The sequence below is a fragment of the Esox lucius genome, chromosome 14 (assembly GCF_011004845.1).
Source record: "Esox lucius isolate fEsoLuc1 chromosome 14, fEsoLuc1.pri, whole genome shotgun sequence".
Lineage (NCBI taxonomy): Eukaryota > Metazoa > Chordata > Actinopteri > Esociformes > Esocidae > Esox > Esox lucius.
In genome coordinates this window covers 36,927,257-36,939,596 of record NC_047582.1, presented here as the reverse complement: position 1 = coordinate 36,939,596, position 12,340 = coordinate 36,927,257, and the positions used below count along the sequence as shown (strand labels likewise).

Sequence of the window (12,340 nt, the reverse complement as noted above, 5' to 3'; positions counted from 1 at the left end):
CCTGACCAATCAAAGAGCAGACAAACTGTGCCATGTCATCTCAACACTCTGCTGGGTGATAACTTCGCCGCGCTTCGAATAACAGCTTATTAAATTAGTTACCAAAACGTAAATGTTCAAGTGTCACAGACATACTGGCCTACACAGTCTCAATACTTAAAGGCTACATTTATATGTAAAACCCAGACTGTAAGCTAAATATAAAGATAGGCTTTTTAGGCATTCAAGACGTTGACATCATAGGATCAACATCCATTAGCAAAATGTGTTCACCTACTTTGCATTGAAATGCTAAATTCTACATTTTCTAGTACATAGTAGGTGAGCTGACTGAAATGAGAGAGGTGTCCTTATCTCTAGAGATAGTGCATCTATATAGTTCAAACTAAGGCGTCTAAACACATGGGATCACCATTAACGCCATCTTGAGGTGGCAAACCTTCTTCACAGTTGGCTGAGCTCTCTCCTGATGGGAGAGTTAACGCCTAACAATAAGAGTCCTCTTTCAACTATATGATGCCACACTCCCAAAAATAGATTGCATTAAAAGCAGAATGCATATGTCTGACATTATTTGCAAGCAAAGGCCTTAACATACCATAGTCTAGCAATTTAAAAATGTCTCAAGGAAATTCTTTGTAGAATTATAAGAAAGACAGTTACAACTGTTTTAGACCGGGTAGACAGTCAGGACTATTTCAGACCAGTTAGACAGTCAGGACTATTTTAGACCGGGTAGACAGTCAGGACTATTTTAGACATGGTAGACAATCAAGACAATTTTAGACCAGTTAAATAGTCAGGACTATTTTAGACCAGTTAGACAGTCAGGACTATTTTAGACCGGGTAGACAATCAGGAGAATTGTAGACAGTCAAGACTGTTGTACACCCAAAAATAACCATGGTGTCGACAATCTACTGATATCCAAAAATGGAGATGTGCATTAGCTGGTTCTACCTTGATTTTACCAGATATAATTAAATGAATAGAAAGAGAATGGACAAATCATTCAACTGAATGGAAACTATTATTCAGTCTGTGCATTTCTTAATCCTATCCAGGTAGATTGTTGACATGAAACAGCTGCTCCACGCTGACATGAAAAGCCTGGCCCAGAAAAAGGGCCTCAAATAATTCTCTTTCACATACACAACCCATTTTTTCTACTTTTATTTAATTCCAAGTATAACTTAAGACAAAGTATAACTGCTGAAAGGGTAAAAAAGGATTATAAGCTGTACATCTTTTACATTAAGCACATTTGGAGGATTTCAATCAGTTAACAGGTCTGGAAGGGAAATACTCTGGGGACACCACCATTTTACTGTAAATTCAGAGCTATGCAATGTTGTAAAAGAAAGAAAAAAACACTAGCCAGGAAGTTGAGTACATTCTCCACTAAACTGGGCTGTTTTACCAAAAGCATCTTAATTTTTCTTTGTTCAAAGTTCATGGTTAGAACCTTGGTAGGAGCTTCTTAAAATAATCAAGCTGTTTTCCAAAATCATCATGACTAAAGTTTTTCATTCAACAGCTGCTCCAGACAACTCATAGAACAGCTAAGTAGAATGTTAGGTTCTGTCCATTCAAATAACTTCATAAACAGAAGATCTAAGCAGAATATTACATCAAGATATGTTTATCAGTGTCTTTGTAGACTTTCATAACTTCACAACTGACTGAAAGTTCCTAAATTTTTCCAAGCAATTATAAAAAAAATTGAAATGAAAACCAAGGTGACTGAAATAAAATGGCATGTAGACTTCAGTATAATCAACAGACAAATATATTTCATGATTATTTTAATAACAGGAAGCATTAGAATGTGCAGCCTTAATATTTGCATCTAGGTGACCATACATTTCTAGTGGCTGACACGTCATCACTATGGTGGAACGTTATCATTTTACAGTGAGATTTGAATGGAGAAAGCTGATCCGAGAGCAGCACAGACTTTTGTTAGGTACTGTTAGTGCCAACACATGGTCAAACTATGTAGACTACTTCGCATAGGTTCTTTCTGCATTTTGGGAAAAATCTTCAGCAGGTGCAGAAAAGACACAGGTGTTTTGGGAAACCAGACCAGGTTTGAATAGCGCTAGTCTCAAGCTAGCAGGCTAGCTTACTTGCCATCCTTGGGAGTACATGATCGCTGATGAACATTCAGCAACGTTTTGCGTTGGAAAGCTTTGCCACAGTCCAGACATTTATGAGGCTTCTCATCGGAGTGTGTAAACATGTGTCTCTTGAGGCCGTTGTGATTGTTGAAGCTTTTGTCACAAAGTAAACATGAATACGGTTTCTCCCCGGTATGTGTTCTGTAGTGTGTAGTGAGGAAGTTTGCCTGGACAAAGCCCTTTCCACAGACGTTGCACTTAAACGGCCGCTCTCCCGTGTGGTACCTCATATGTATTGTCAGTTCAGCTTTAGACCGGAAGCCCTTCTCACAACTGTCATAATTGCATTTAAAAGGCCTCTCTCCTGTGTGAATCAGATTGTGCCTTTTCAACCCATCTGCACATACATACTCTTTACCGCAGTATGTACACGCATGACGTACCCCGCCGTGCTTGGTCTTCTCGTGGTTGGCACGGGAATTACTGAGTCTAAACGGTTTTCCACAATGGCGGCAGGGGTAGCGGTACTCCGTGGGCTTCTCACCATGGCTGCTCTTCATGTGGTTTTGCAGGTCAAGGTTGGTGAAGAAAGCTTTGCCACACTCCCAGCAAAGACAAGGCCTGTCGCCAGAATGGCGTTTCTCATGTTCCACCAGGTCATAATTGTAGATGAACCGCTTGGGGCAATGGGAGCATTGCAGGGGGGAGGTTCCAGTGTGAACCATCTCGTGTTTGATGAGGGAATAGAACTTCTTGTAGGTTTTGGGACAGTGGGTGCAGACATATGGGCCGCTGAATTGATGGACATCCAGATAGTGGGTTTTGAGGTTTGTGAACATGAATGTCTCTTCACACATGGTGCACTTGACCTGCCTGTGCCACAGTTTGTGTCTGTTCAGCGTTTCCAGGTTGGGCAACACCTTCTTGCAGCCACTGCAGTAGAGCGGGCCGTGAGTCAGTTTGTGTTTCCTCAGCTTTGACTGGATCGTGAAGGTCTTATCGCACTTGTCACACTCAAACCGAATGTTGAAGCTGTCCAGCTCAACCGCATCAACTGTCCGAACCTTGCAAAAGCTTCTGAGATGGGCCCTCAGACCTCCGCTGTGTATGAACTTCATCCCACACTGCGGATGAGGGCAGGCGAATGGGCGCTCATCTGAGTGGATTCTCATATGATACTCAAATACTCCAGCTGACACATATTTACCACAAATACGGCACATGTGTTTTTGTCTAAGGAAAGATTTTCGGTAAGGCCTTTTTGTGGTGCTGGAACATTTAGGTGTTTTGGTCTGGCTGGGTTCTGGGTGGTAAGATGGATCCTGGGTTGTACTGGTGGAGGACGAGTCACTGTCCTCAAGAGGAGCACAACTGGACAGCTCTGTGCCTTCTCCTCCAGGGTTCTGGACAACCTGACCTCCTCCAGGCAAATGGTGTCGGTTCTCAGAGTGAATCTTCATGTGGGTACTCAAGTAGCCAATGCGATGGACAATCTTACCACAGACCTTGCACGTTCTGCGGTCTATGGAGGACTGTGCAATTTCTTCTTCACATGTAGGAGAGGGGGTTCCACAAGCCACAGACAAGGTAGCCTCTTCCGCTCGTAAAGGTCCAAACAGACAAGTCTTTCTATGAGTTTGCAAAGTGTACAGGTGCTTGAAAGTCTTTTGACAATTACAACATTGATGGCTGTGGCCGTTCTTATGGGTTTGCATGTGCTTTGTCATGTCCGAGAAGCGAGATAAGACGCGTCCACACACTGTACACATGTTATGGTTGGAGGTTTTAACCCTCTTGCAACCACTTCTTCTCTCTTCTGAAAATTCAATATTAGTTTGTTTCCGCTCTCGTGCAAGAAATGTCTTCATCTTCTGTCCCCGGTTTCTTCTGACTGGTCTAACAGGCAATGGCAGTGTAGAAGCATCAAGCCTCTGTAGCGCTACTGAGGGCTTGTGAAGCATGGAGGATATGATCACATCAGACAGGTCTATACTTTTCATTTGGTCTGGACTTTTTCTTCTGATTCTTTTCACATAAGGCACGTTACTAACATCTTGTCCATCTTTTTCATGCCACTGGAGACGTTTTCTGGGTAAAGGCTCCATCTTCCCATCTTCCCCAATGACCATAACTGTTTCACACTCTGGTTCCAAATTGACTGTCATTGGGGGAATCATTGAACATTCTGGTTCAAGAACCTCTTGCTGAAAGTCAATCACCGTTTCACACTCTGGTTCCAGATCTCCCGACTCTGGGTTTATAGCTGTTTCACACTCTGGTTCCAGATCTCCTGACTCTGGGTTTATAGCAGTTTCACACTCTGTTTCCAGATCTCCTGACTCTGGGTTTATAGCGGTTTCACACTCTGGTTCCAGATCTCCTGACTCTGGGTTTATAGCGGTTTCACACTCTGGTTCCAGATCTCCTGACTTTGGGTTTAAAGCTGTTTCACACTCTGGTTCCAGATCTCCTGACTCTGGGTTTATAGCTGTTTCACACTCTGGTTCCAAATCTTTTGGCCCTGGGTTTATAACGGTTTCCCACTCTGGATCCAGATCTTTTGGCTCTGGTTTTATAACTGTTTCACACTCTGGTTCCAGATCTTTTGGCTCTGGATCAGCATTAACCACATCCGTGTGACTCACTGACACTGGTTTTTCATTCTTCTCACATTCCATCCTCTCCTCGGTTGACATTTCATTGACAGTTTTTCTGTGTGCTGTCTTTGTTGTAGACTCCGCCGTCTCTGTGGCCTCCACCTCCAACTCTTTAGTGAAAGTCTCCATGTAGACATTCAAGGACAGTTGTGATTCTGCCTGCTCTGTTGTGGTTACCAGCCTTTCCACAGGATGCACACAAAGAGCTGAGAGAATCCCGTCGGAGGGAGACAGAGTATCTAGGAAGGGAATAGAAGAGGATCAATAAGAGGTTATATTGAATGATGCAGACCGGTCAACCTTGTATTTATACTAGGTAGACTGTCTCTTAACTGGGTGGATTGAATCCTGATTGGCTGCTAGCCATGGTATATGAGACCGTATATACTATGAGTATGACATGACATCACTTTTAACTGCTCAAATTGTGTTGATAACAATTTTTCAGAGCAATAAGACATCTCTGGGGTTTGTTATACATGGCCAATATACCATGGCTAACAACTGGTAAAAGGCACAATGCATTGCAAAGTGCTTGAACACAGTGCTTAGCCGTGGTATATTGGAAATATATCACACCTCCTCGTGCCTAATTGCTTTATTTTATAAACTGGATGGTTTAAATTCTGAATGCTGACTGGCTGAAAACATTGAATTAACTTAGGCTCTCTCATTTTTAAGAGTATAACATTATTTTCTGTGAAGGACAGTATTACCAGAAAACCTTGCTCTCACTTAATTGTGAGTAATTGAGCAGACACTCTTAACCAGTGGAAACTTGACCTTGAATTGCATGCTTGCTTGGCAACATGTCTCCTATAGAAGAGTCTATAGCATCTACATGGATCTTGGGAACCCTGTCTACCATAGCTGTCCAGCTGGCCGATTTCTCTCTGGTACTGCAGCAGGGTTTTCAGGTGCTCAGGGTCAGACACCGACTCAACACATCCCTCCAGAACAGAGGGGGCATCGCTGAGCAACAAGGCTGCCTAACACAAAGAAGAATATTTAGTTACAAACAGTATAGACACAGTTATGTGAAAAGTTAAACCCCCTGAAAAGTTGCCTGGTTTTTATTGTTTTTTGTTACATATATGAACACATGGAAAACTAAGCAAAATGTCAACCACAATCAATGATGAACGTAATCCAATTTGAAAAAATATTGCAAAGTTTCTTACTTTGAAACCACTTATGCAATTAAACAAACAGAAACGCACTTTGCCCATGGGGGAAAAATATGTAACCCCCTACCTTTACTATCAAATACAATGTCTACAATTAGGGTCAGGTGTGGCAAAACAAGTGCAAATGATTAGAAAATCAGTAAAAATAACTTTGCAGGGTCTAGACGTCCATACAGATTAGAAACTTGGTCTGGTTTGGTCTTATCCATATGGTTGTATGGTAACACATCATGTCTAGCACAAAAGACCCATCTGAGGCTCTCATAAGAAAGATTATTGATCCCCATGAGGTTGGGAGGGGTTATAAAACCATTTTCAAGCAATTGGAAATACAATTCCACTGTCCAATTAGCTACTGAATCTAGAGGTGACATTCTTTTCACCCTATAAAATTGCATTTTTGTTAAGATTTTAGAAATTATTGATTGTACAGAATAATCTTTCAATGTCATGCGTTAAACTAGCTTACCTTTGTCCAACACAAGTGAATATTATACATGTCCAAATGGGGTTAAAAACGTTTTTGCAGAAGACTTGTACCTCTTGGAAATTTGACACAGGAAGTAGCTTCTCAAGCCTCAAAAGGAATTGCCCCATGAGTTTCTGGATGGCCATGTCATAGTTGGAGCCAAATTCTACAGGGAAAATATCCTAAAACAAAGTCAAGAAATATGACATATGAAAACATCTCAGAAGACATAATAATAATAAATAATAAATAATAATAAATAATAATAATAATAATGTGAAAACACACTGCAGTGACATGGAAATGAGCCAGAAACAGACTAACCTGGAAAAACTGATTCCTCTCAGCTGGGTCTTGCAGAATTGTCTGGACCAGCCCCAGGAAGCTGGATTCAGGCAACCCTACTTCTGCACCAGTCGCCTGAAATAAATAACATGAACGTTACTTATTCAAGACTGCAAAATTAAAGCTTGTAATTTAGGTTGACAATTGTTTTGCCATAGTGTATGATGGTAACGTTGTGAGGTATGATGCTAACGTTGTGAGGTATGATGCTAACGTTGTGAGGTATGATGCTAACGTTGTGAGGTATGATGCTAACGTTGTGAGGTATGATGCTAACGTTGTGAGGTATGATGGTAACGTTGTGGTGATAGACCAGTCCCCCACTGTAGATTCCTCTGTTGAGGTCTTATTGTTGTGGGAGGGATTCATTTTCACCCACTCATTATACATGAGTGGGACATGTCCCCCACACTTGAAACTTTGATAATGCCATTTTGTCTCCCCCCAGTTTTTAATCAACAGAACTCTATTATAAGAGAGGCTCAAACTCTGTGTTTTAGAAAGGTGCAGAGGCAGGGCAGTAATTCAGACTTGCTTTAGGACCACACGCAGGCACTTAAGACATACAGGCATTTTTTCTGTGCAAAGACAAAAAGAGTGCTACAGCTACTCTAGCTATGAGACATTACAATATATAGCTAGCTAACTAACTAGTTTAATGGTTGATCTCATGAAAAGTTAGCTAACGTTCCATGTTCCATGTAGTTCCCTGCACAGGTAGGAGCATTTGACGTTTCAACCCAATGCGGATCTTACAGATCAAACATTGTCATCCGGTTCTACAGGCATCAATGTAGATCAAGCTGTTCATGTCATATTCTGTACTGCATTTTATCAGGATCAGATGGTGACCGTGACAAGGTCCCTTTCATAGCAGGATCAGACAGCAAGGGAGAAAATATATACTGTGGAGCTAAGGTGCAATGTTGCTGCATAGCAGTAGTCTACAAAACTAAAACTAAATGATTTATGTGATACTATGTAGCCCATATCTTGAATGTTTATTAGCAGAACCAGAAGGTGGTTGAGTTGACTAGTATTTTCATGCCAGAGAGTTGTGGTGCTTGGGAGGTGAGGTTGTGAAATTCAAGTACAGTACAGGCAAAATGTACATGTAGATCATGTTATATCAGGCACATACACTCACCTAAAGGATTATTAGGAACACCATACCAATACTGTGTTTGACCCCCTTTCGCCTTCAGAACTGCCTTAATTCTACGTGGCATTAATTCAACAAGGTGCTGAAAGCATTCTTTAGAAATGTTGGCCCATATTGATAGGATAGCATCTTGCAGTTGATGGAGATTTGTGGGATGACATCCAGGGCACAAAGCTCCCGTTCCATCCCATCCCAAAGATGCTCTATTGGGTTGAGATCTGGTGACTGTGGGGGCCATTTCAGTACAGTGAACTCATTATCATGTTCAAGAAACCAATTTGAAATGATTCGAGCTTTGTGACAGGGTGCATTATCCTGCTGCAAGTAGCCATCAGAGGATGGGTACATGGTGGTCATAAAGGGATGGACATGGTCAGAAACAATCCTCAGGTAGGCCGTGGCATTTAAACGCTGCCCAATTGGCACTAAGGGGCCTAAAGTGTGCCAAGCAAACATCCCCCACACCATTACACCACCACCAGCCTGCACAGTGGTAACAAGGCATGATGGATCCATGTTCTCATTCTGTTTACACCAAATTCTGACTCTACCATCTGAATGTCTCAACAGAAATCGAGACTCATCAGACCAGGCAACATTCTTCCAGTCTTCAACTGTCCAATTTTGGTGAGCTCGTGCAAACTGTAGCCTCTTTTTCCTATTTGTAGTGGAGATGAGTGGTACCCGGTGGTGTCTTCTGCTGTTGTAGCCCATCCGCCTCAAGGTTGTGCGTGTTGTGGCTTCACAAATGCTTTGCTGCATACCTCGGTTGTAACGAGTGGTTATTTCAGTCAAAGTTGCTCTTCTATCAGCTTGAATCAGTCGGCCCATTCTCCTCTGACCTCTAGCATCAACAAGGCATTTTCGCCCACAGGACTGCCGCATACTGGATGTTTTTCCCTTTTCACACCATTCTTTGTAAACCCTAGAAATGGTTGTGCGTGAAAATCCCAGTAACTGAGCAGATTGCGAAATACTCAGACCGGCCCGTCTGGCACCAACAACCATGCCACGCTCAAAATTGCTTAAATCACCTTTCTTTCCCATTCTGACATTCAGTTTGGAGTTCAGGAGATTGTCTTGACAAGGACCACAACCCTAAATGCATTGAAGCAACTGCCATGTGATTGGTTGATTAGATAATTGCATTAATGAGAAATTTAACAGGTGTTCTTAATAATCCTTTAGGTGAGTGTATATTGAAATACAGAGGTCTGTGTATTTGCTCTTTTCACTAAAGGAACGCATCACACAATATCTTAACCAAATGAAATGGCTGAAGGCAGTACTTTTCATGTTTATTCTAGCAGAATCAAAGGGATGTTGTGTCCACCAGTGCACAACATACACAGTACAGCCAAAAGTATGTGGACCCTCGACCATAACACCTATGAGCTTGTTTGACATCCCATTCCAAAACTACGGACATTTGCAAACTAATATTTGTCCTCTCACATTTTAAATCAAACCTACACCCCTGGGTGGAACTAATAATCTGGTCACGGAGTACACTTTTATGTTATCATTTGATTTGGGGATTTTCCTTCCACAATGTTTGCATTATCTTAAATCAACAAACGCATACTTAAAAACAAATTCAACTTTGGACAGTTACATTATTCATTGGCTAGCTTTTGGAATATAATCTTTGTATTATTTTAAAGGATCTACTAAAAACTATGAATCTTGAATCAATTACTCTTTTCTTCCTGCCATATCCAGAGGTATCTGCTATTTCACTTCTCTCCTGTTAAAGTATATATTATATACACTTACAATTCCCTTTGTAAATATTAGGACAGTGAAGCATCTGTTCCTTCTTTTGGCTATATACTCCAAACGCTTGGATTAGACCAACAATCACTATGTAAATAAAGCATTGATTTTCAGCTTTTATTTAAGGGTATTTACGTTCATTTTTGTTTTACCATTTAGATCCCCTACCCCCCAGAGGGTTGTAACATCTGAACGCTGTGAGGAACTCACCTGTCTCCCCCAAAGAGGTGTGAGGGTCTGAATGCGGTCAAGGTGTGGCTGAATGGTCTGGAGGTCCGCCATCGGGTTGGAGCGACATAACTCCAGGACCAGCTGAAAGCAGAAGAAAAACACTCATGTGACTAATTAGAGACAACAAACCTGAAAGATATTCCATTAAGCAGTTGCTCCACCCACCACATAATGATAAGAAGAAGCTCCACCCATTTCTCATGAGAAGTAGAAGCTACACCCATAGCTCTACCCACTTCTCATAGTAATAAGCTGTAGCTCCACCCATCTCTGATAACAATGAGCAGTAGAGCTCCTCCCACCACTCCTAATATTGAGCAGTAGCTCCACCCATCTCTCACCCTTGCTCGAAGACCCAGAGTAAGTTGGGCCCTCTGACTGTGATTCAGAAGCTCTGGAACTATCTCAGTGACCATAGTAACAAACTCCTCCAGCATCCCATAATCCATGACTTGTCTCCGCTGGAGCGTTTTCCAGATGGCTGCTGAGACCAGCCGCAGTGGTGGAACCATAAGGCGCAGAGAGGGGAGAGGAAGAGGGGGACCTACAACACACAAATTGACTATATTGAAGAAATGAAAAAACAATAATATGCAATTCAAGCTATGAGAAAGAACAACCATGGAGTAGGGCAGTCATCATATCAGATTGATTATATTTGGTTTTGATGACAAAAGCTATGAATTAATATATGATCATTATAATATATAGCATTACAGTTAACATTGCACGATCAGGCTATTTGAATAACATGGACTTTTATTTTGAAGGCAAACATTCGATTCCACCATTGTTGCCAAAGCTAATGCTGTTCATGAGCTTTTGTCATAATATAAGGTTTGGCATAGAATATGTTTAAGATTACGTTTGAAATCTGATTGTTATAACACATTGTAGAAATCGGCCTTGATTTACCAATAATAATTACTTTTGCAAATTAGTTTAACTATTGACGACTGTAGTATTTTAGAACTACTGGCTGGATATTTGGCTAGTCTGGCTAGCCTATAAAAGCAAGAGAAATGGAAGCGAGACATTAAACTCCCTATTTTTCTTCTTAAAATAAGCAGACCAGACCAGACTCCACCATCACATTGATGCATATATGGGGGAACCACCCCGTTAATAAGAACGGAACTAAACATGTGTAGTAAACAGCCTGTATGAATTATCTTCAAGATTATGTATCCACAATCATTGCCTGTTTAGTATGAATCCAGTTTTGATCAGACTATTACACAACGCATTCTACTGAATTTTACCATTTCTTCCGGCATTGTGTTCTGTCATCGTGTGGTCGTCGTTGCAGTCACATTTGAACCTCGAATGTAAAATTATGCGTTTAATTTATAATAAATTTCCAGTACAAGTATTTACAAAAAAACTAAGTGAACGTGAAGCGCGCTGGCCTGGCAGAAATGAAGAGATAACGGAACTGACGAAAACAGGAAAGCCGGGGAAAGCGCTCGTGGGCGGTTCTATTCTAAAATAACCCCGTATGGAAAAATAACCCCGTATGGTTCCGCTTTGAGGAACCATTTAAATCCAGACAATGTTAATTAAAATATAGATGGTGAAGACATTTCTGAGACATTTTGTTTTCCATACGTTTTTCACATCTTACCTAATGCAGTAAATAAATTAATGAAATACCCACGATCAAAGTGTTGTGTGGTGCCAATCATGTCAAATTTAAAATATGGATGGTTGAATGCAGATTGTTGCCAAGATAGAGCTATAAAGATGAAGCCATATGGGTAAAATCTATGAAAAACTGTATTGGTCTCCATAAATGTATGTTGAGTGAGTCAAGCCCAATAAAGAGGCAGGAATAGGAAATAACAAATATAAGTTTGTTGAATTATAAGTATGTTGAATTTCTTATCTAGTGTTTGTATACCATTCACCTATATATCAATAACAATGAGAGGAGTTCCAGTGTATTTTTTACTTTGTATTAAAAATCTTATCCCGCTTGGTATAACTTTGAGAACATTATCATATTTTAGCTTCAGATTTCAAATTTGTACTTTTCCATGAACACAGAATCCCATTGACACTAACTCACTGAAAGACAAGATCAATATATTTTGATCTATGCTAAAATAATTTTTTAATCTTAGTCCCATTGTTCAATATGAAAATGTATGAGGTGAGAACAGCAAAGCCCAACATAGTAATGCCTGCATGTGAAAAGTGTCCAATTTCACAGGACGTTTACCCAAAATATATTTGGACAAAAATGCAATCAAAATGTTTTTATTGTCATCTTAAGTGCTTGTCCAATTTACAAAAACGGTAACCTCTCCCTTTCGTTTAGGTTGAAGGGACGACTTAATTCACTTGTAAGGTGTCTAACGCGGTGATCCAGTGTCAAATTTAATCAACATGAC

General features: G+C 40.8%; 1 protein-coding gene across 2 annotated transcripts; it reads right to left on the bottom strand.

Annotated features, from left to right (window-relative positions):
• Nucleotides 1-1,157: 1,157 nt before the first annotated feature.
• si:zfos-932h1.3 (zinc finger protein 493) lies at nt 1,158-11,420 on the bottom strand. Of its 2 annotated transcripts, XM_029125197.2 has the most exons (7): nt 11,210-11,420; nt 10,289-10,491; nt 9,927-10,028; nt 6,758-6,853; nt 6,505-6,615; nt 5,643-5,766; nt 1,158-5,016 (listed from the first exon to the last, which is right to left on the bottom strand). In XM_029125197.2, the coding sequence occupies exons 1-7, from the start codon at nt 11,235-11,237 to the stop codon at nt 2,126-2,128; spliced, it is 3,555 nt and encodes a 1,184-aa protein (XP_028981030.2). In that variant the 5' UTR covers nt 11,238-11,420; the 3' UTR covers nt 1,158-2,125. The 2 variants fall into 2 exon arrangements, with proteins under 2 accessions (XP_028981030.2, XP_028981031.2); XM_029125198.2 differs by lacking the exons at nt 6,505-6,615; nt 6,758-6,853; nt 9,927-10,028; nt 10,289-10,491; nt 11,210-11,420 and having other exon boundaries at nt 5,561-5,731.
• Nucleotides 11,421-12,340: the final 920 nt, after the last annotated feature.

Excerpts from the sequence above, each read along its gene's own strand:
- si:zfos-932h1.3 (XM_029125197.2), bottom strand. The coding sequence starts at position 11,237 with ATGACAGAACACAATGCCGGAAGAAATG. Across the intron at positions 6,854-9,926 it reads CACCTCTTTGGGGGAGACAG|GCGACTGGTGCAGAAGTAGG; the intron begins GTGAGTTCCTCA and ends TATTTATTTCAG. Across the intron at positions 5,017-5,642 it reads CGGCCAGCTGGACAGCTATG|ATACTCTGTCTCCCTCCGAC; the intron begins GTAGACAGGGTT and ends TTCCCTTCCTAG.